The sequence below is a fragment of the Schistocerca gregaria genome, chromosome X, assembly GCF_023897955.1.
Source record: "Schistocerca gregaria isolate iqSchGreg1 chromosome X, iqSchGreg1.2, whole genome shotgun sequence".
In the NCBI taxonomy this organism is placed as follows: Eukaryota; Metazoa; Arthropoda; class Insecta; order Orthoptera; family Acrididae; genus Schistocerca; species Schistocerca gregaria.
The window spans coordinates 488,893,266-488,918,704 of record NC_064931.1 but is presented as its reverse complement, the minus strand read 5'-3'; the positions used below and the strand labels follow the sequence as shown (position 1 = coordinate 488,918,704).

The following is a 25,439-nucleotide window of genomic DNA, read 5'->3' as shown; positions in this document are numbered from 1 at the left end:
AAGAAAATAAATTGCGATTAGGGTCCTTACATTGTTAATATCAAGTAACATGATACCAAAGATTCTTATACGCTACGAAATGAATGTTTGTTTATTACATTATTAACAGCAATGTATTATGGTCCACGTTTATAAACTCTCTTAAATGTTGTTCATCTGTTGCGCAGTGTGTATTCCCTTATTTCTCGGTATTTCATTACCACGGTTAAGACCCAGCATAACAACTGAAGTATCAGTGAATGTTTTTCTTACACTAAATGCATCTGTCATTGCGTTTCTTCCTTGCTAAAGTAAATGTTGTAGTGTTTGATCCCCACCCATAAAATCCTCTTGCTGGGTAACGTAGGTGCTTGTCTTTGTACCTTATTTTATGACAGAATTATGCAGTGAACACGTGACTAAAATTATGTAGTCTACCGGTTTTGGAAAATCCTGAATCTTCCGACTGCGAAATCTAAACTTTTGACTCACAAAACCAAAACTGTTTTCTGGTGTCCTACTGACAAGACTCTAAGAGCAGTGACAGCGACGGTTGCGATCATTTAAATTATCTCCATGGATAAAGCCTCACGCGTTGGGGAACCACCCGACGTTTGCCTTAAGCGATTTAGGGGAACCACGGAAAACTCATAGCTAGACGATTTGAAACGGACGGCGCGGCGTCCTCCATTGCGCTAGCACTGAGCCACCTCGCTCTGTGTGCGCCTAACTGTTACGCAAGTGAAAGTTTGCTTCGTCATAGGAGATCTCCAGGTGGCCGTCGGAAAGAAAGTGAGCCAAGAGTGATGCAGCAAGAGGCAATTCCAATAGATCGATACTGTACACAGCTTTCACATCTTGCCTGCTTTTGCCTCCATTCGCAAGTTGACATGAACCATAAGAACTATATTTTCAACACTTATGGTTGAATTGCGCATTCAAATCCACAAGGGTGTGTAAATCACAGTCTAACTTACAATTTATTTAATTTAATGTGAGGAAGAAAACCAAAAGTAGCGACGTCCTCAGCTGTTGAATAGGTAACTTTGTTGAAATAAGAAACGCCCTGTGAATATAGAGATGATACCCTTGTGATGGACTACGGTTATGAAAAGCACCAGACACTACCGTTGGCAGTTGGACCTGAGGACTTTATTTATTGTTCACTATCAGCAACGCTAGCAGGAGAGATATTAGAGCGAAAAACTACCGGGATTAAAAACCACAGAGGAATCGGTAGCAATTTCACAAATAAGAAACTACGTTTCATTATCTGTAATACGTTTCATTATTCGTAGATAGCTGTTCACATTTCTGGTTCTCATCTACTATTGATTTTTGAGGTGGCACGTACAATGAATACAGTATGTTTTTTGTCTTGAACTATTGTACGAATTTATCACAACAGCTACTGATCAGTTAGTGTGCAACACTGATGATTGTCACTCCTTAGAAATCTCGATGCTGCTGACATACTCTACACGTGACTGCTGTATTTGATATTGGCATAATTTAAAATAGTAGTCTTATAATAAATACTAATTATCATCATCTTCAAATTAATTTCTTTGGTGCAGATGTTTGGTCTTCTGAAGAATCTTCCATTTTGATAGTGGGACCTGCCACAAAATTCCAACTGCAAATACTTCCTTTTACAAATCACCACCAGTACATTTTTTACTACTGTTGTCTCTAGGAAGTAGGCCCGATACATTCTGATGATTATAAAAGTGTCTGACATCTGAGCAATCCCCCACACAGAAGCAAGTGCTGGCGCTGTACATGTATTTGTAGTTTTATCGATGTTGCACAATGAAATGTAATATATCCTGTACAAGGTTATGGACTTTCAGCAACAATTACAGCTTTTGTAAACACCGTAATATTGAAGCTAAGGAGTAATTATAACTTCCAACAACACACATCAGTCTTGAATATTTTATTGCACTAATACTTTTGATAATACCCAGTACTGCAACTAAAATAGAAACATCATCACTTTCAACTAGAACTAGACAACGAATTGAAAGACCGTATATGTAAAACCCTAAACAGTAGACTCTACCTTGGACTTTACTTTTACAGTATTAGTGCATAATTTAGTGGAATAGTTATCAGCCACCTATATTTCTATCTAATTTGGAAATCTAGCTCAAATAACTTTAAAACTGAAGTAAGTTATAGCTATAATGTAGCGTTTATTTAAACGCATTGTAGATCCCTGTTATTCATGTTCTTGAAGTCATATCCACAGCTACTGTTTCCACCAGTTTATGGAACCCTGCTGAAACCTGTTTTGGGTGGTGAAAGGAGTGAGGGAATAGTGACGTAGTTTTCTTGGTAATCGAGCATCCCTGCCATATTACTGTCACTGATGAAACGTCCTCCCTGCTGTCATTCAACACTGAGCTGTCATGTCATTGACGTAATTGTCACGATGCGTTGCTGTTCGGACTGAAAGATACATTTTTTCACATGTCTACTAAGTTATTTGCCTTCTTTTCTTCTATATGAGCCATTTGCCCATAGTCTTCCTTCCATTCCTTTTCTGTTTGCTGTGCAGGCAGCCTATGACAAATGTGAAGCCCTGTGCTGACAGCTTCTGCCTTCTCCAAGAGAATATCGACTTTCATAATATAATCTTCAGTGCCGAGGACCCTGCTTCTCCATTTTGCTTTTCTGCACGTAATTTAAAACTATTGTCAAGCAGGACAGGTCACACAATCGTGCTTTTATATGGCTGTTTGCCTTTTCTTATTGCTAGAAATTTGCTGGCCGGATTGGCCGTGCTGTTCTAGGCGCTACATTCTGGAGCCGAACTGCCGCTACAGTCGCAGGTTCGAATCCTGCCTCGGGCATGGATGTGTATGATGTCCTTAGGATAGTTAGGTTTAGTTAGTTCTAAGTTCTAGGCGACTGATGACCTCAGAAGTTAAGTCGCATAGTGTTCAGAGCCATTTTGCTAGAAATTAACCTACGCCGACGGAAAAAAATCGCAACATCAAAAAATATTTCAGAGTAATGAAATTTCGGGAACGCATTTGTCTAAGTAACATACGAGTATGTAAGTGATTAACATTACAAGATGGCAGGTTAATGTAAGCGAGAGGTAAGCATCGCAAATGTGAAATGTTAGTACATTAATAACTGATGTAATCGCCAGAATGTTGAATGCAAGCATTCAAACATGCATGCATTGCGTTGTACAGGTGCCTGATGTCATTTCGTGGGATGGAGTTCCATGGCTGTTCCACTTGATTGGTCAATGCAGGGACAGTTGTGGATGCCGCTGGAGCCGTCCTCCGATGATGTCCTATATGTGCTCCATTGGCTGGTTGATTTGGGGGGAGGGGCCATACCGCGAGGTCATCAGTCTCATCGGATTGGGACAGGATGGGGAAGGAAGTCGGTCGTGCCGTTTCACAGGAACCATGCATTTGCCTTAAGCAGTATAGGAAGATCAAGGAAAAACCTAAATCAGGATGGCCGGACTCGTCTGAACCGTCCTCCGCCCGAATGCGAGTCCAGTGTGCTAACCACTGCGTGTGATCAATTGGAGACAGATCCGGTGATCGAGCGGGCCAAGGCAACATGTCGACACTCTGTACAGCATGTTGGGTTGCAACGGCGGTATGTGGCGGTGTGTTGGAAAATGCCCTGGAGTGCTATTCATGAATGCCAGCACAATGTCGAATCACCAGACTGGCGTACAAATTTGCAGTCAGGTTGCGTGGGATAACCAGAAGAGTGCTCCTGCTGTCATAAGAAATCGCATCCCGGGGCATAACTCCAGGTGAAGGTCCAGTGTGTGCAGCACACATACTGATTTGTCGCAGGCCCCTTAACTAACCTCCTTCTAATGAACACATGGAAGTCACTGGCACCGAGACACAGGAAACACAACAGACCTCCACCCTGCCCTCCAACGAGCTTTGGCTTGACACCACTGAAATTACAAATCGCGTTGGTTTGGGTTTGGTGGAATGCACGCCACAAGGCTTCTGCTCGGAGCTGTCCTTGAAGTAACCGATTTGTAACAGTTCGTTGTGTGAAGTAACCGATTTGTAACAGTTTGTTGTGTCACTGTGGTGCCAACTGCCGCTCAAATTGCTGCTGCAGATGTAGTGCGGTGCGTCAGAGCCATACCCTGAACACGGTGGTCTTGCCTAGCGGTAGTCCCACGTGGCCGTCCGAAGCCCGACCTTCTTGCGAACGTGCGTTCTCGTGACCACCATTTCCAGCAAACATGTACAGTAGCTACATTCCTGAAAAGACTTTCTGCAATATTGCAGAAGTAACAACCAGTTTCTCGTATCCCTATTACACGTTCTCGTTCAAATGCATTGACGTGCTGATAACTGTACTTTGTCGCCTTGAAGGTGTTTTTGAGTAACTTCAACTCACCACGTCCTGTCTCATAGGTAACTAATGCTCACGACCGTTACAGCGTGTATTTAAAGCAAAGCAAATTTGCATCCTCGTAGTGGCGCCACTACCGCCACTCACATGCTACTGGCGCGAAATTTAAATACGCATCATCTTTCAGATGTAGGAAAACTTCCAACAACTATGTTTCTGTCGCAACACTCCTTCCTGGTGTTGCAATTTTTTTCCCGTCTGAGTGTATCCATACTTATACTCTGCAGACTAGTGTATAATGTATGGCAGAGTAACTTTGTATTGTAAAACCTGTAAAGGTTTCTTTCTGGGTACCCCACAGACGAAGTTGCCAGTAATGGTATCTCCATTCCGTGTTAGTCAGACCGGATATGGATTACACATATTTGGTCAGTATTACAGTACAGACCATACAAAAGAATTTTCTGCTTGACAAGTTGTGATCTACACCGTCCACAGGTCTATAAAAGCAAAGCAAATTTGCATCCTCGTAGTGGCGCCACTACCGCCACTCACATGCTACTGGCGCGAAATTTAAATACGCATCATCTTTCAGATGTAGGAAAACTTCTAACAACTATGTTTCTGTCGCAACACTTCTTCCTGGTGTTGCAATTTTTTTCCCGTCTGAGTGTATCCATACTTATACTCTGCAGACTAGTGTATAATGTATGACAGAGTAACTTTGTATTGTAAAACCTGTAAAGGTTTCTTTCTGGGTAACCGACAGACGAAGTTGCCAGTAATGGTATCTCCATTCCGTGTTAGTCAGACCAGATATGGATTACACATATTTGGTCAGTATTACAGTACAGACCGTACAAAAGAATTTTCTACTTGACAAGTTGTGATCTACACCGTCCACAGGTCTATAAAATATTCTGTATCTTGGAAGATTTTTTCACTATGGATTTACGGAACAAAAACGTATGTCTACTTTCAACACTTTTCCTGTGATCCCAAATACACTAGTCTCACTGATTTTGCTATCAGAGATGCCTCTGTACTGAACAACAGAAGATCACGACTGATAGTGAGTATAAGAAGTTAGGCTTCAAAATGCTAGCAAATTAAACTAAATCTTGTGTGTCATATTCACTGCCTTGTTAATTTTTTCTCCAAGTGACTGACTTTACAGAATGAGAGTAACATATTTGTGTGAAACTGAATAGATGACTGTGATGGTAGGGTGTAAAGTGACATGCTGTGTTAGCAGTGTTAGTAATTGCGTTACAAGCAAGAAAAAAAGTGAAATCTAATATTGACATACCACGTAAAAGGTATGCATCCATTTTTATGTAATTTAAAGGTTGTGTCAGTGCTATTACGGACACTATAAAAAATGTATAAAACTCACACATTATCTAATGACTACTTTCTTTAATTACGCATTTCAGTTTATACATAATTGTCATCATCATCAGATTAATGTAAAAAAAAAACCGTAATGACTACAACTACAGTTAATGCGTAACTGTAGTTACTGACCATTAAAAGCGAACAGGAAATGCAGTGAAAAAAGGTTCAAATGGCTTTGAGCACTATGGAACTTAACATCTGAGGTCATCAGTCCCCTAGACTTAGAACTAAGTAAACGTAACTAACCTAAGGACAGCACACACATCCATGCCAGAGGCAGGATTCGGACCTGTGACAGCAGCAGCAGCGCGGTTCCAGACTGGAGCGCCTAGAACCGTGCAGCCACAGCGGCCGGCTAATACAGTAAAACTTGGTTAAAGTGAAACGTGTATAATTCGGAAATCTGCCCAAACCGTGCAAATATTTCAGACCCGACGCATTCAGTACACTTTTATATGCTTTTTCTGGTAGAAAGTGTAAGTGCCTAACGCGTGAACGGAATGCTAATTTTAAGATTTAATTGATAAATAATTTTATAATGCGGAAAAGAGCTTATGCAGTACATTATATTACAGTATACATCAGTTATTCATGACTCTACAAGGACCCTACTATTAACACAAAGGCCGTACAGCCCTGACAATGCTGCTACGCGGCGCAAAAGCAGGGAAAGAGGTTTGGCGCGGTGGAGCAGTGCGGGTGTGGACATCAGGCTGTGCCGCTCTGTGCAACAACGAAAGAGTTACGCTCAGAGTCGGTACATCAGAGGATATGGTTCGTTGGTGAGCACTCTGTTCGTCGGTGTTTCTCGTTTTCCGTAATTACTGACGAGCGCTGGCGCACACTGGGGCATTTTTGCGCACCTTCGAACATAATGTGCAGTTTGCTCAGTGAAAGAGATGGGTGTTGTTCCGTTAAACAGTGGTTTTACCCGCCAAGGTCAAGCATTCTAAAGAAATGCATTACCGGAATTATTTCCTGCCAGTTTCAGTTGACTAGCAACACTTTAAGTGATAACTTGATGTCGAACAAAAAGTATGTACCGCTAACAGTTAACGAAAAGGTTAAGGTAATCGAGGCAAGTGAGAAAGGAAGACTCTCTGTGTGCGAAATAATTTTGCGTTTCAAATGCGGTTAAACACGTATTTATGATACTTTAAGAAAAAAGGATAAGATACGGCATGAGTGGATGAAAGGAAACTGGCAAATGAAAAGAAAGGCGAAGAAGACGGGAAACGAAAAAATTGACATAATGTAGGAACGGTTCGCAAGTGCGCGGGAAAAAGATCACTTTTGTCTCGACGCATGTTGCAGAATGAGGCCCTGGAAGTCACTAAAGAGTTTGAAAATACGGAGTTTAAGGCAACCACAGGATGGCTGGGTAGTTTCAAAGGCTTCAAAGCTAGGCACAACATCGCGCGCGCGTGTCTGTGTGTGTGTGTGTGTGTGTGGGGGGGGGGGGGGGGGGGGAGGAGGAGGAGAAATAAGGATGTGCAGGAAAGAATACTATACAACTTAATTGCCAATTATGACCCGAAAGACTTATTCAGTGTCGACGAGACTGGAGTGTTTTATCAAAATCACTAGCGGTTCGAGGGGAAAAGCGCACCGCGCAAAAATGTCCAAGGAAAGATTCATTGCCCTGCTGTATGAAAACATGTTAAATGAAGTGGAGTAACCACTGCTGATTGGAAAAGCAGAAAAATCGCATTGTTTCAGGAAGAATGGTTGGGCACTTTCAGTGCCAAAATGGAAGAAAGAGGAAAGCGCCAAGTTCTCCTCTTCCTAGACAATGCAACCTGCTACCGGAGAGTCAAGGTATGAAAAGTGAAATTGGCTTGGTTTCCGCCAGATTCAACCGGCGTTACACAACCGATGGACCATGGGGTTATTTACAAATTATAGGTGATTATTGATGCAGTCTCTTATTCTCAGTGTTCAAGAAGCCGAAGGTGCATTTGCTTTTGCACTGTCAATTACTGTCCTGGATGCAGTAAACTGAATTCAGTTGGCAGTAAGCGAAATAAAGCTCGAAACTCTTACCAAGTGCTTTAACAAAGCAGTGTTTGGACGACAAGAAAAAGACACCTCGAAGATCAAGGAAATGCAACAGCAATTGCTGAATTAATCAAAATGCAAAATATTTCATGTAGTGCAGATAACTATATTCGAAGTGATGACTTTCTGTCAACTCACTCCACTTTTGCTTCAGCAACAGATTTAATAGAAATCCGCAACATAGAAGATGATGAAGAAACAGAGGCGGAAGAAGACGAAGACGTGCAAACCGATGTCTCTAGAAAAAGTAATAGACCTGAAGAAGGTATTGCATTCATAGACGATGTTATGCAATTTCCAGCATACATAAATGCTCCCAAGCAGTTGGAACTATTGTAAAGAGCGAAAAATTGCGTAGAAAAAACTGTTTCGAACAAGAAATTCAGACAGGTTTCCCTCTTTCATTTGTGGCGAAAAAAATGAAACACAAGGCAAATAAAGACAGGAATACTATGTATGTACATACAACAATAAGCGAATTTTAAGTTAGGGTAAAAATACAGAAATGCCATACTATTTCTCAGTTTGTGTAGTAGTCTAGTGTTCTGTTGTACAGTACCAGTATACACTAATTGAACATCTACAGTGTGGGGATGAAGGTATATAAATACATGTATAATTGCAAATTTATATTTTTGTGCATGATACCTGAAAATTATTTTGTAGCTAGTGCGTTTTGTGTAATTCAGAAACTTGTCCAATTTGGAAAATTATTTTAGTCTCATGCAATTCCGTTTTGAGTTAGTTGTACTGTATATTTATGTGCAGTGTGAAAACATACCAAGGTTTGGGTGAACATGTCGTATGTGGGTATAGAGTCATTACTGCTGTAATGCTTCAATTTTGCATTGTCTTTTGGATGAGGTAGGTGACTCCATACCTAGATATGATGTGTTCACGCAAGCCTAGGAATGTTTTCAAATTGCACATTGATATATTTTCTGTTTGTTTTTAGTGGTCAGTAGTTACTATTATGCACTATGTATTGTACGTGGTCTTTATTGTTTTCTTCAGGTTAATCTGTTTGTGATATATAAATCAAAATGCTTAATTAAATAATGTAGCCACTACACAACCTGAGACTTCCATGTGTTTTTTTATAACATCCATAAAAGCACTAATTCAACATTCAGGTCACCCCTCCCTTTATTAGTGCAAGAGGAGGTTCCCAAGCTAAAGATCTCCATCCTACAGATGGATTACCATCAACTGTGTCTGATATTTCATTTGACATTGTAGGTTTGTCTTTGATTCAGCCTATGATATTAATGTATGATCTAGAAATCAGGAGCTGTAAATTGCCACCTCACCACCCCATCTGGCCTTGAACATCTGGCTTTGAACATGTTCTTCCTGAGTTCTGATATGATTTATTGACCAAAGCCATTCAGGCAGTTTACTGAAAAATGGAAAATAGCCTGAAATCAGAACAAAAATAATGGGCAGAATTCTTTAAATGAAAAGATATTTGCCAAATACCCCCCTGGATAATTAATTTCCACAATTGGCCAGTTTTGATATAGCAGCATTCAAACTGTGCACTTAAGAATATCACAATGGCTCAATGTAAAAACTGGCTAGTTGTGAAAAGAACACCTTCAGTTGTATGTGGCAAAAATGTTATCATGCAAAGAATTCATTATGATTGTAGCAGCAAGCATGTTAAAGCCAATGGGCAGGATGTGTACATGAAATATGTATTCCCTTAAAATAATAAAATAGGCAAGAAACATTTTTTCATAAATGTGGTAATTCATTCCTTTCCAAATAATTTTTCCCTTCTGCACATGAAAAACCTCAGAAATGAGTCACATTATCTACTTTTACACATTTTATGAAGTCTGAAATTCCTACTATACTAATGTAACTGTTTCACACTTCTGCAGCAGCTTTGTAAACCTATTTCACATTAGCTTTCTATGATTTTACCTGCATCCATAACGAATGTTGCTAATGCATACCTGTGAAGTGGCCTTTCATGGGGGAAGAAATTTTCAGTGTTAGTCTTTGGCTGGTGAATGGAGGAGAGGCGATGGCCTAAAGTTACTGATGTAAATTAAATTCCAAAACTCTCCTCAGTGTCACATGAAATGTTTATGATGACCCATCTTTTGGAGGAGGAAGTTAAGTCTGGGGAATGCACTGGTGCTATTTGAGAAGAAGTCTATGTACTGAATCCTGATTCACCCCCCTTTTTGTCATCATACAACACAAACCTGGCACAACACTATACATACACCCATTACAGTCACCTACACTCAAAAGATACACCTAAGACACAACTTCCACACGACATGTTGAAAGGGGCCACTGTGCACAAAGAAATTAGCTGCTGAATAACAACTCTGGGTGTCCCAGCCAACAATGCCATATAACTATTTCTTTCTTTCTTTCCTGCCTGGATTTCATTCACAATTTTTACTGCTGTTATTCTGTAGCTTCATTGGGTTTGCTAAGTACTTTTTCAATGTTATGTCTGAACTGTTAGCTTTAAAAGTGCCTCTGGGATGAAAGGAATTCGATTGAAATATGTACCTTGTAATTAAAGGATTAGTAGCAAGGCACAATATCTGTATGTAGAGACTGTAATGCCACAGAAAATGGAATTTTTGATCATTATCATACTATTAAGTACTGCCTTGAGTTAGGGAGATGAGGTCTTTATATTACAACTTGATTGAAAGAACAGACACATTGATAGAGCTCAGCCTTATGGCTCTAGGATTAGCTAATTTAGTAATAAAGGGAAACGTTGGAGGATGAAAACTGTTAGGAGAGATCAGTAAGCATGTTCAAACAGGTGTAGTTTTCAGTTGTTGTACAAAGATGAGAAACTTGCAAAGGGTATTCTAGTGTGTAGAGCTGCATAAAAGCAGTCTTCCACAACAATATATCATTGTTTCTCAATTGTATGTCGCTCTCTATTATTTTTTTAAAATGTGTTCATGACTATTGTTTATTTGTTCTTAAATCTGTTCACATGTGATTTATTTATACCTGTAGCTGCCTGTGTTTCGTAGAATATAGAAACTATTGTTATTTTGTGTCAATGTTCACTTTTTATTTATAATATCATATTTATCATCTTTACAGTGGTTACTGGTTCAACAGATGGTATTGGTAAAGCATATGCCCTTGAGCTAGCAAGACGTGGACTCAACATAGTCCTTATTAGCAGGAACCAGCAGAAGTTGGATGGCGTTGCAAAAGAGATTGGTACTGTGATTATATATGATATATATTAAGAATATAATCTATATTTAACACATTTTCTTAAAATGCTGGTTTCTCATTTCAGTGTGCGATCACATACAATTTTTAACCAAGAGAGTCATAAATTCTATAAGTTCACATATTAGGGCACTGTACACATAAGAATATGGGCAATATGCAATGGCAACAGGCAGTGTATTGTGTAACACACCAGCCATTAGTATCATTTCACAATATTTTTATGCAGGATGCAATATGAGGTGCACCCTAAATAGCTAACAATTAGTTTTATATCAGTATTTGCATGGTGATAACTGTTTGGCCATTGCAGTGTTCATTGTGGCTAATATAATACATACACTTCAAATGTTAAATCAGTGAGACTAGTGTTAGTGTTATATGTATACACCTTTTTCCTGTTAGAACACAACTCTACTAGAAGTACACTAGTGTGAATGACACAATACACTTATATTTGTATACATTGATACTCTTCCTTTGCTTAGCATTGTCTTTACTTTGACATAAATTATGATATTATTTCTACATTCAACATATTAGTGTATTTATTTTTGAATTTAGAATTTTCTTGTCAGTTGCATACATTTGTTAGTTTAGAAATAATATAGTCCTGACTAATAACATTGTTGATTGCAGCTGTAAGAAATATTTTGGAATCCTTAACACAATAGTGTGATACACAAATCAACAAAACTTATTGGGTATGCAATGTGCAGCTACTCCTTGTATACAGTGTGTCCAAGGACGAATGGTCAGAATTCAAGTATATGATAGCAACAATCATTCAATGCACAAAAATCCAATAAACATGGGCTGTAAAATGCATACTTTAAGAGCTAGGAGCACTTCTTTGTCTTCAATAGTGTGATACAAATCTCGTCTACTGCAAGTTCTTTGCTTTACATATTTTTTGAGAGGAATTAGTATGGACCAAAACAAGAAACAAAAAAATGCCCAGTCAACATGGGCTTTGAAGTGCATACTTTAAGAGCTATGAGTACATGTTTGTCTTCATTACTGTGAAACACATATCTTCTACTGAACAAGTTCTTATAGCTCTTAAGATATGTATTTTAGAGTTCATGTTATTCTTGTTTTCCTACCTCCTCACAAAATATAGAAAGCAAAGAGCTTGCAGTAGAAGAGATTTGTTTTACTGTATCAAAGATGAAGTGCTCTTAACTCTTGAAGTATGTTTTTTAGAACCCACGTTTACTAGGGTCTGCTGCTTTGAATGATCACTGCTGTTATAGCCCTGAATCAATACCATTTTTCCTTGGATACTCTGTATAATCTTCTCAGTTTGTTTTGTATATCAACAGTGAGAATTAAAGAGAGAGGTAGGTAAAACTTTACACTCTTTGTTGCTTCTTTCTCTGACAGATTCTCTGTATTTTTCTCCACGCTTACATCCATTCTTATCCAACCAATACACTTTCCTTTTCTTACCTGATCTGATCTTAATTGTTCTTTGTGACTTATCCTCTTCAATAATGTTTTAGAAATCTCTGGTGGTTCATACCCTGCATTATGTTTTCATAGCTCTTACTATACTTTGTTTTCATATATAACTTGTATCTATGTGTTACTGGTATATCTGAGAATCTTTCATTTGCAGTTGCTATTTTCTTTGCTGTTGCTGTATGCATACTGACAGTCAGTCTATATGTGTCATCTATCTGTAGCCTCCTTCTTGCCACAGTCCAAAGGTTTTCCTTCTTTTGTTTGCTTTACTTACATGTTTTTATTTGCCAGTTCTTTTTCTCCAGACAATTGCACACTTGCTTTTATTTACATCTAGTATTATCAATGTGATTTATAAAATGAATATTAATAGTTGAGTGCTTTTAAGAACTATTATTAAAAATAATGTTTATTACTGTATTGTCGCAGGCCTATGGCTAATTATGATGTATAATAGATTTAAAAAAAATACTAAATGGTATTTATCTCTAACAGCTTATCTTATAGTGTAATATATCAGAGATTATTATACACATTTCATCAGTCAATCTATCCATCCTGATATAACCTTTCATGAACAGCAAATTTTTCACTCCAGGTAACTGATCTGCATTGTAGACAATCAGTAAACAAACGGTCATATTTATTATTTGCATACATTTTACAGTATTGTGTGTGGTTTGTGATGTCAGCTAATAATTCATATTTTTGCTTTACAGAATCGAAGTTCAATGTACGAACAAAAACAATATCAGTAGACTTTAGTAAAGGAAAAGCAGTATTTGATATAATTGAATATGAACTCAAAGACATCCCTATTGGAATTTTGGGTAAGAGCCTAAAAACAGAAGTTTATTCCTACAGTATGTGCTATTACTGTGTTTGCAATTAATGAAGGGGCTATATTTTTTCTGTTAAGAATACATGTCCCCCTGATTAGATTAGATTAGAGATTAGATTAGATTAGATTAGTACTTGTTCCATAGATCATGAATACAACACTTAATAATGATGTGGAACATGTCAGGTTAATAAAAGGTGTCTATACAAGACATTACATTACACAAAATATTACATGACACTTAATGTTTTTGTGGGTGTTCGGGAAATTACCCACTGACTATACACAAAAGTTCATCTAAAGAGTAGAAGGAGTTGCCATTAACAAATTCTTTTGATTTCCTTTTAAATGCTATATGGCTATCTGTCAGACTTTTGATGCTATTAGGTAAGTGACCAAAGACTTCTGGGGCAGCATAATTTACCCCATTCTGAGCCAAAGTTAGAGTATTCATGTACACTGCTATTACTTTTGAATTCGTTCAGACTGTTAATAACATATTTCATAAGTGAATATATATATACTGTGAGGCTACAGTAAAGATCTCTAGCTCTTTAAATAAGTGTGTGCAGGATGATCTTGGATGAGCTCCAGCAATTATTCTGATTACATGCTTTTGTGCAATGAACACTCTTTTACTCAATGATGAGTTATCCTAGAATATGATGCCATACGAAAGCAGAGAATGAAAATAGGTATGGTAAGCTAATTTACTGAGATGTATATCTCCAAAATTTGCAATGACCCTAATAGCTGAACTCAAACATTTCAGCAGATCTTCAGTGTGTTTTTTCCAGTTCAACCCCCTCATCAATGCATACACCTAGAAATTTTGAATATTCTACCTTAGCTACTAATTTCTGATTGAAGTCTATATTTATTAATGGTGTCATTCCATTTACTGTGTGGAACTATGTATACTGTGTTTTGTCAAAGTTTAATGAGAGCCCACTTGCAGAGAACCACTTAATGATTTTCTGAAAAACATCGTTTACAATTTCACCAGTTAATTCTTGTCTGTTGGATGTGATAGCTATACTTGTATCATCGGAAAAAAGTACCAGCTTTGCATCTTTGTGAATATAGAATGGCAAGTCATTAATATATATTAAGAATAGCAGAGTACCCAAGACCAACCTTGAGGCATCCCATTCTTAATTGTTCCCCACTTTGTGAAATCACCAGTTTTTTGCAGATTATGTGAACTGCTTATTTCAACTTTTTGCACTCTTCTAGTTAGGTATGATTTAAACCATTTGAGTGCTGTCCCATTAATACCACAGTACTAGAGCTTATCTAGAAGTATTCCATGATTTACACAATGAAAAGCCTTTGAGAGACCACAAAAAATCCCAACAGGTGACTTCCGGTTACTCAGAGCATTTAATATTTCATTAGTGAAAGTATATATATTGCATTTTCCATTGAAAAACCTTTCTCGAAACCAAACTGATATTTTGTTAAAACTTTATTTTTACAAAGGTGTGTAGCTACTCTACAATACATTACTTTTTCAAGAATTTTGGATAAGGCAGTCAGAAGAGAGATTGGGCGGTAGTTGTTGACATCAGACGTATCCCCTTTTTTATGCAGTTGTTTAACAATGGCATACTTCAGTCTATCTGGGAAAATACCCTGCTTCAGAGAGCTATTACATATGTGGCTAAGAATCCCACTTATCTCTTGGGAACAAGCTTTTATTATCATGCTGGGAATGCCATCAATTCCATGAAAGCTTTTGTTCTTGAGAGAGTTTATTATCTTCATAATTTCAGAAGGAGAGATGTGTGGAATTTCAATTGTATCAAATTGTGTGAGTAAGGCCTCTTCCATTAACTGCCTTGCTTCTTCTAATGAACATTTAGATCCTATTTTCTCTACAACATTTAAAAAATGATTGTTCAAAATGTTTTTGACTTCCGGCTTGTTGTTTGTCAAGTTTCCATTTGCTTTGATGGTAATGCCATCATGCTGTACTCTTGGTTGCCCTGTCTTCCTTGTAATAATATTCTAAATTGTTTTGATTTTGTTATCAGAGGTATTAATCTCAGACATGATGCACATGCTTCTGCGCTTTTTAATAACCTTTCTTAATGTAGCACAGTAATATTTATAATATTTGGCTGTTTCTGGGTCATTACTCTTTCTAGTTGTTACAAAAGATTTTTTAGTAACCCAAGGTTTTTTGTATGTTTTCTTATAATTAGATTTAACTACTTTCTTGGGTAAACAGTTTTCAAATTCTCTTACAAGTGCATCATGAAATAAGTTATATTTTAAATTAGCATCGGATTCCTTGTACACCTCATCCCAGTCTAACTGCTGAAGATTTTCCCTGAAATTTCTTATTGTTGAGTCATTAATTAAACACACAACTTTGGAGGGTAGTTTTGAATAACTGAATGGAGCTATGTCATATACTGTAACTAGCTGAGCACCATGATCAGAAAGGCCATTCTCAACAGGACAAGAATTTATGTTTCTAAACTTATCTTGGTCTATAAAAGTGTTATCTATCAATGTGCTGCTATCCTCTACTACCTGAGTAAGAAAATTAATGACAGATGTCAAATTGAAAGAACTGAGCAAGACTTCCAGGTCATTCTTCCTATTACACTCTTTCAGTGAATCAACATTGAAGTCCCCACAAATAATAATTTGCTTGCCCCTATCTGACAGATAGCACAACAAGGCATCCACGTTTTCCAGGAATAAATGAAAGTTTCCTGAAGGGGACCTATATACTGTTACAATTATAAAAGAGCCCTCCTTCAGTTTAAGTTGACAGGTACATGCTTCTATGTGTTGCTCTAGACAAAACATTTTGTATCTAAGCTTTTTACACAGTGATAAGTTTTTTGTACACAGTGATAACTTTTGCCATATACGGAGATCGTTTTAATGGAGCAGAAAGGTAGAACTGGCAATGGACATATTTGAACAAATTACCTCAGAATTTGGCTGAAGTGTTTTACAAAACCATAAGAAACATAGCTCAAGCTGTTTAGATGCCTATGTCAAGGTAAACAATGCCACATTAGCTCATCACACGCGAACTAGTTCTCAGTTGGGATTGTTAAAAGTAATGAATCATCAACTTTTACATTTGAATAATACTAAGTGTTATAAAGGGGGACAATCAAAGGATACATACAGACAGATACATAAAGACACTAGTGAAGGGAAGCAGCTATCATAAACAGCTTTCTCGAATCACATAACTAGCACAATGTGTGTACTCTAGTTTATCTGTGCCAAGTAAACAAACATTATCTTTTATGGGCACTTTTTGATAGTAACTGAAAAAAGCCTAAAGTAATTCCAAGTATGATAACATGGGGGTAAGATGAAATGAATAACTACACTCTGGTCAGTACTTTTTACCTAGTATGCCTTAAGTTTCAGAGAAAATTATGCATAAGAAACTAATTTAATTTGTAGAAAGAATAATATTCTGTTGAGGTCACAACATGAATGTAGAAGGTTAAATTAACACAGATTGCACTATTTGAATTTTATCAACTGTGCAGTAGACCTAAATATGATTGACAATACACAGTTAACAATAGGGCTATATTTACATTTGTGTACAGCTTTCGACATGATTAACAACAAAATCTTCCTAACAACAAAATCTTCCTTACTAAGTAAGAACATTACCATAGAAGAGGATATGTTCTAACAAGTGTATCAGTTTACTACTTAGTAATCAAGAACAATTGATGTTAGTGAACTACACTGAACAAGGACACCACTGAAATACAATCATCTGCAGGCACACTCAAATACAACGTGCCCCATGGCATAGTTATGGGACCCCTTCTCTTTCTTCTGTACATCAACAGAATGTGCAAAAAAATGAAAACAGATAAGATTCTTATATGGTGATGATACAGCAATTCTGCCAAATATTGGTAAAAGTGATGAACTACAGCAATCATAAAACAAATTGGCAAGTGACCAAATCATGACCAATTGAACACATGTAACAGCAGGACATCAGTTGGAATTTTCAGTCACTCTAAAACAAGAACGCACATAAATGTGTTATTTCCATTAAAGAAAAATCAGCAAAAAGCAGCACAGAAATGTTTTAACTGTACGGCTGCAAGATTACATAAAAAAGAAACATACTGGGCATGTTAACTGTAAGATAAATAGAAGGTTTAAATCTAAGTAGCTCTGAAACCTAGTATTGTGGCTGGTATTTTTATGAGTGCTTATTATGCTTATATTATGGCCCATCTATACTTTCCAGCATGTCAGTAAATTCAGAATCGTAGGACTGTTAGAATAATGAATAAAAGTAAAAGAAGGATTCATATAAACACTTCCTTCACACCATTTAATATACTTCTATTAATGCACACTTTCAATAGAGAAATTCTGATATTCTTTAAAATAAATCTAATAAAGAAAGATAAAAGTCACAAAAAACCTATATTCAAAAACACCATAACGGAGTCAGCCAAAAACCTTAACAGTACAAACACTAATAATAAACTCTGGTAGAAGAGAATGCTTCATATGGGATGGAAACATTTTAACAAAGTACCTCAGACCACAAAAGCAGCCTGGGAAATAAATCTCTTTAAATATACTACATGTTTAATAATTGTATTATTTAAGAAATTTATTTTGTAAATCCAATACATAATTGTACTTTATTGGCTTGGTTTGTATCTCTAATATGAAGTGCTATTTTATATAAAAATGATGATTATGATGATGATGATGTGTGTGTGTGTGTTTTTGTGTGTTGAGGTGCATAGGAAATTGAGAAGACAGAATGTCCAAGATAGTGAATTACTAGATTATAGATCATCCCACATGTAGGTAAAATCATGGTCTTGCTTGCATACTGACCTTGGAGATAAGCACTTAACATCTACATCTACATCTACATCTACATTTTTACTCCGCAAGCCACCCAATGGTGTGTTGCGGAGGGAACTTTAAGTGCCACTGTCACTATCTCCCTTTCCTGTTCCACTCGCGTGTGGTTCGGGGGAAGAACAACTGCCGGAAAGCCTCCGTGCGTGCTCAAATCTCTGTAATTTTACATTCGCGATCTTCTCGGGAGGTATAAGTAGGGGGAAGCAATATATTCGATACCTCAGCCTCTCGAAACCTGGACAGCACGATGCAGAGCGCGTCTCTTGCACAGTCTGCCACTTGAGTTTGCTAAACATCTCCGTAATGCTATCATGCTTACCAAATAACCCTGTGATGAAATGCACCGCTCTTCTTTGGATCTTCTCTATCTCCTCTGTCAACCCGACCTGATGAGCAATACTCAAGTACAGGTCAAACGAGTGTTTTGTAAGCCACCTCCTTTGTTGGTGGACTCCATTTTCTAAGGACTGTCCCAATGAATCTCAACCTGGCACCCACCTTACCAACAATTAATTTTGTATGATCATTCCACTTCAAATCGTTCTGTACGCATACTCCCAGATATTTTACAGAAGTAACTGCTACCAGTGTTTGTTCCGCTATCATATAATCATACAATAAAGGATCCTTCTTTCTATGTATCACATGAAACACATATTGCTTGTTAGTCAGTTAGTTGCACATTTATAGATCACATTCAACATAAACATTATGGTGTAGAATGTATCAGTTGAGCAAAATAAAGTAGAGACAAAAAATTGTCTACATGCTGGTCATTTACAGATTTGTGATAGACTAATTATTTCTATTCAAGAATTTATATATGGTGTAGAAAAAGTTGTTAAGGAGAAACAACTTTAATCTACATATGGAAACACTTTTGTCATCTGTTGGACATTTTATTTCCTTGGGCAGATTATCAAAGTGTTTCATGGTTCTGTATTGCATTTCTTTTTGTGCCAAACTTTAATTCACTAAAGGGAAGTTCAGATTATTTTACCCTCTGATATTGTGTTGGTGAATATCTCTGTTGCTCTCAAACTGAAATGGATTGGTGACATCACATTTCATGAGTGAAGAAATGTTCTATAAGGCTGTGGCTGATATTCCTGTTTGCTTAAACAGATGCTGACATGATGTACAAGTGTGATCACCACATATCATTCTAATTACTTTCTTGATGAGGGGTGACATGATCACTTTGAAGACTGCAGCAATATAATAACTCAGAATTCACAGAAACTAAAACAGCCTTTGGTCACTATTTTTTTATTCAGTTACTGGTTCTGATAATTATGATCATCATCAAATTGATCTAAAAAAGAAAGTAAATGCATACTTATGATTAAAAGTGTTATGAAAAGTTACGATAGCATAAGTAGTTGTGTTGTTTTACATCAGCCAAGAAGCATCTGATAAATAAAGTAACTGTCTCCTTTATCTTAAGAAAAGGAACGAATAACATTTTTAGCCATGATTGGCATCATCATGGGATATAAAAATATGATAATACTGAGACAAACACTCATGGCCAGTGATGTAGGGCCTCTGTTATCGAACTGTGCTTGCAGCTGCAATACAAACAACTGATGGTGCTTGGCTGCAGTGACACCTAGTTGATGCTCAGTGCATAGAGTGGAGGAGGCACCACCAGTAATATCAGTGAGTCATTGCCCATAGTTATTTCTGTGGCTGGACAAAGAAGGATAAAACCTGATGGTAGATGCTCAAATCTTCATGGGCTGGAGGGTCCGCCAGAGGTGAGAAAGGAGATGGCTGCTGACCAGGATGGTGGAGGCAAAGTTGCTTTTGATGGCGCTGAAGAAGTCTGTGGGCAGGGCCCACAGTATATGCAGCAGACCTGTGGCGGTCGGAGATTGTCCTACAGATCCAGGGACTGATGGGCTCACACCTGGGTGCCTACCTAAAAGGGAAAGGCCTCGGTGATGATGTGCGCTGGTGGTGGATGCAGCATATTCAAGTGGGTGGGGTGAGAGTAAATATGAAGGTGGTCAGCCAGCCTGTGGCCCTTGATTGAGATGTTCTTCTAAGTTGCTAGAAAACTGCAGAAGGCATTAGGTATGGTGCTGGATATCAATTCCTCATGACACTGAGTTTTTAAGGTATGTATAAAGCATTCTGCATTACTTTTGAAGCACCGATGGAAAGACACAGTGCAAAGGTGTTGAATCCCATTGTGGGCATAAAACAGTTCAAAATCATAGCAGGTAAACATTGTCTCATTATCAGAAACCAATGTGGGTAAGGTGCCTTCAAGACAAATACCTATTTCAAATAATTGATGGTAGTGGCAATAGTGACCTGAGACATACAGAACACAAATGGGATGTCAGATTGAAATCAATCATAACCAACACATAGGTCTCAAAAATGGGCCAGCAAAATCAGAGTGGATATGCTCACACGGTCTGGCAGTATTGGGCCAGGGAGAGAACCACTGGGGAGGTGCAGCTTGATAGAACTGATGGGCAGAACATGAGCAGATGAGATCTGTGATGTTGGAGTTATTATTTGGTGTGAAGACATGTTGTCAAGCCAATTTTTAAATCTGGGACCTGCTCCAGTATCTATTGTGAAGGAAGTGCAGCACCCATGACTGAAGAGATGAACACATTATGATGCGACAGTAGTTCTCATACAAGCCACACAGCAGAACCCACTGGTTTAGGTGTAGTTGATGCTGCCGTGGGCAGAAGGGATAAAATTAGGACCTGAAAGGTGTGTCCAGCACACTGTGATGGCAAGCATGTTATGGAAAGGTGGAAATGGCTGAACCCAGATCTGAATCAAGCTGGAAACATGCTAGTACATCTTGGTTGGAGGCTGGGTCGAATCTCATGGGGATCTGGGACAGTGTGTCCACATTTACATGTAACATCGCTGTTCAAGAGTGGATTGAATAATGAAAACTAAAAAAATAAAGAAACAAGTGCTAGAAGCAATGGGCGATCCTGTATGGTAAAGCAATGTTTAGGACCAAAAATCGTGAGTTGTGGGTGATGATCAGTGACAAGATGAAATTCCTGTCTTTAACGTAATATTTTAAATTTCTGAACTGGGTAAATAATAGTGAGGACCTCCCACTCTATTTGAGAACTGAGAGACAGATATGGTCTTAGAAGCATATGCTATAGGGTGTTGCAATCAGGGTATTTATGGGATAGGACTGTGGTGATATCATGGGGATGTGTCAGTTGCTACCATAAGAGGCAAATCAGGGGTGTATGCTGCAAAACATGATGTCTACTCAGGACAATCTTTTAAAACCTGGAAAGCTTGGCTACAGCTCAGCAACCATTTGAAATGTGCAACTCAGCACTGCATCTAGCACAATGGGAAGAAGAGTTCTGCTATGGTTGCAATGAGTCGGCCGTAATAGTTGCTCTTACACAGAAACACTTTTAAATCTTTGACATTTATGGTGGGCTGCAGTTTATCGATTGCTGCAACAAAATTCTTCATCGTTTCCAGTCCATTTGCTGAGAGTTTACATCATGAATTTTTTAAGAAATGTTGCACAAAAGAACATGATGCATTTAAGCCCTCTTGATGCCAGTCTCTAGGACAAACATTGTGAAGGTAATCCTCTGGAGTTGCATCTATGATTAATAGATCATCAAGATATGCAGCACAATTCTGAATGCCCTGCATTAGCTGATCCATAAAACATTGAAAGATGGGACCAAGCGAGGTGGCGCAGTGGTTAGCACACTGTACTCGCATTCGGGAGGACGACGGTTCAATCCCGTCTCCGGCCATCCTGATTTAGGTTTTCCATGATTTCCCTAAATCGCTTCAGGCAAATGCCAGGATGGTTCCTTTGAAAGGGCACGGCCGATTTCCTTCCCACCCTTCCCTCACCCGAGCTTGCGCTCCGTCTCTAATGACCTCGTTGTCGACGGGACGTTAAACACTAATGTCCTCCTCCTCCTCCATTGAAAGATGGAATGAACTGAAGACTTCTGAAAGGTAACTGATTGTATGATTGTACGTAATGATAAAGGCCATATGCACATATGCACATAATGATAAAGGCCATATGCAATGTTTAGCACTAGGTAAGTTTGTAATGCTGCATCAAAGGGTATTTGAAAAAATGCGCTGCATGGTCAGTTTCACAGAATAAAGTGGCATGAATTAATTCTGCAAAGAGCTCGTCCAGGATCTGTAGAGGATATGTTTCCACTTCAGCTTGGGCATCGATTGTTACTTTGGAATCACCACAAAGTCTCAAGGTGCATTCTGTTCCCAGAGGAGTAGCCCATTGAGCATGGGGAAAAGACATTAGCACATCTTCATGTGTGAGCCTATACAGCTCTCTTTTGAGGCCATCCTTAAGAGCCAAGGCTTCGGGGGTGGGGGTGGGGGTGGGGGGGGGGGAAAGGGGGGGTGGGGGAAGAAAAAAAAGGTCTGACATTGCTTTTAGAGTGGTGTGAACTTAAAATCAGTTGCCTTTGCTAGTCCATATGAGAAAATTTGAGAATAATCATCACAGAGAGGCTTCAGTACAGCAAAAGCCACTTTTGTATTACATGGTGTGCACGGTTTCATGAACTGTAAATCCAAAATTGTGGAAAGAGTCTGTTTCAAAAACATTATCTATTTTGGTGTTAGCAGTCACCAGAAAATTTACTGGATCCAATGACTAGGTTATAAATAAGTAATCCTGGAAACTTTCCATGCAAACGCACATGACAATGTCCAAAGAGTGAAAGATTTCTCTCACCTACAATGGTGGCGACAAAAAACTTAAGTAAGTAGATATGTTTAACAATCACGCAGAAGCGTCAATATCAAAGAGTAAACTCACAGTGCTTTTGTCAATGAATGTATCTGTGTTCTGGGCTACATTATGATAAATCAGTACTTCTGTACATAACTCACACACTTGGTTCACTTTCGTAGGTTGGGACATCCAAGAAAAGTATCAATAATTTTTTAAAAAACCAAATGAAAACCTTTCAAGTATTATTATTTTATGGAAGAAACATGAGACGTTTGCTACATTTGGCCATTAAAAAACTCAGTAGCGACAGATAGACATTTGTGCCAAACTGGGTTCTAACCTGAATTCCTGCTTTATGTGAGCGTTCTACATCTACATCTACATCCGTACTCCGCAAGCCACCTGACGGTGTGTGGCGGAGGGTACCCTGAGTACCTCTATCGGTTCTCCCTTCTATTCCAGTCTCGTATTGTACGTGGAAAGAAGGACTGTCGGTATGCTTCTGTTTGGGCTCTAATCTCTCTGATTTTATCCTCATGGTCTCTTCGCGAGATATACGTAGGAGGGAGCAATATACTGCTTGACTCTTCGGTGAAGGTATGTTCTCGAAACTTCAACAAAAGCCCGTACCGAGCTACTGAGCGTCTCTCCTGCAGAGTCTTCCACTGGAGTTGATCTTAACTGCTTCGGCTATCCAAGCATGTCTCTAGTCTGACTCGAATCTCCATACTAATCTGCACACTGCAGATTAGTATCCCCTGTTCATCATTCCTCGTTGCTCACAGCCCTACTGTATTCCTGCAAGGGGCTGGACATTATTCTGCATCTGCACTGAAAGATTGATATGCTGTCAGGAGCATATATTATACAGGTGTGGTGTCTGTTCCTTTGGACATGCCTGTCCAAAAGAACAGGCATTGTACCTTTATAAAATATTAAATGGTGCATTTATTTTATCTGACATGTGAAAATAAAAGTAGCTCACTTGTGTGAATGTTCTATTAGAATGATGTCTATGTTGACATGTACCCAGAAACATGTATCATACATAAACATTGGATATTCTACTGTCATACAGACTTCACAGATTTTTGTAAAGCTTATCATAAAGATGCTCACATTCATATGTGGTACCTATTTGTAGTAATGGATATAAAATTAAACTGAACATGTCTACACTTCAGTTATTCCAAGACTGGCAGCAGTGAGAAGTGACATGACGTCTAACACATTCTTTCAACATCTGTCTACCAAATATAACTAGGGCAGCTAGACTCACTAAAAGTCTTACAGAATGTATATTTAATGTTTATAGGTCCCAAAACAATATGTTTGTTTTCTTGGCTGGTAAACATACAAGGTGTTCAGAAATTCCTGCTACAAACTTCTGGGACTCTTAGAGGGGAGTGAGTACATAATATTTTGGATAAGAACTCATTACCAGAAACATATCACTTCTGTTCTATTACACTTTCAGTTCAGATGTTTAAGTCATCCACTTCTGCTTGAGGAATTGAATTAGACCTGAGGCAGTACAATTATTAGGTAACAATTTCAAAGGAGACATAACAAAACATCCATTTTTCACTTTTTTAAGCACATTTGTTTTTATTAACACTTAAACATTACATGTTTATGTTATTTCAAAACAAAAGAATCCAGCATACTGTATTTACAGAAGAGCACTGATATGTTACAACAGCAGCTTCATGTGGCAATGACCAATATTGTTTTGGACTTTGTACCTGTGAATCATATGCTGGTACACTCCCCGTCCCACCTAGTGTCTATTCAATTTCTAGTGCAACAGCCAGAACTTATGCCAGCAGATCTTCCCCTGTTTCAAGAGGATTCTTGTAAATTAAACTTTGCAGCTGACCGTACATCAGGTGACCATGTGATGTATACACATTGTCCTGTCTACCCTATTGTATAACAGAGCAAGCAATACTGAGACTTTTCTCTTTCCCTCAGCAGAAGTGGACATATTACACATCGAATTGAAACTGTCAAAGATCTGAAATGGGTTGTTTCATGACATGAGTTTTTGTTCAAAATATTATGTACTCAGTCCCCTCTACAAGTTATAATGAGAATTTCCAAACACCCTGTAAGTTCTTTTTGTGTGAGAGAAGAACGTAAATGCTACCTTCCTTAAATAAAATTTGTTTCATCAGTAATGTATGTGGTAGACTTTGATTTATTGGTAGAATACTTGGGAAATGGAGTCAGTCTGCAAAGGAGATTGCTTAAAAATCACTCAAGCAACCCATTCTAGAATGCTACCCAAGTTTGTGGGATCCATACCAATAGTGGATATTGAACATATACAGAGAAGGGCAGCACGAACAGTCACAGGTTCGTTTGACCTATGGGAGAGTGTCACAGAGATGCCAAGGGAACTGAACTAGCAGGCTGTTGCCCAAGATAGATGTAAACTATCCCAAGAAATCCTACTTATAG

General features: G+C 38.3%; 1 protein-coding gene across 1 annotated transcript in view; it reads left to right on the top strand.

Moving 5' to 3' along the window:
• The window catches only part of LOC126298821 (inactive hydroxysteroid dehydrogenase-like protein 1), a 149,773-nt gene that overhangs the window by 100,687 nt on the left and 23,647 nt on the right, over positions 1-25,439 (top strand). The window contains exons 2-3 of the mRNA XM_049990288.1: positions 10,888-11,010; positions 13,212-13,322. Of these exons, the coding sequence (XP_049846245.1) occupies positions 10,888-11,010; positions 13,212-13,322 (234 nt within the window). The remainder of the gene's footprint in view (positions 1-10,887; positions 11,011-13,211; positions 13,323-25,439) is intronic.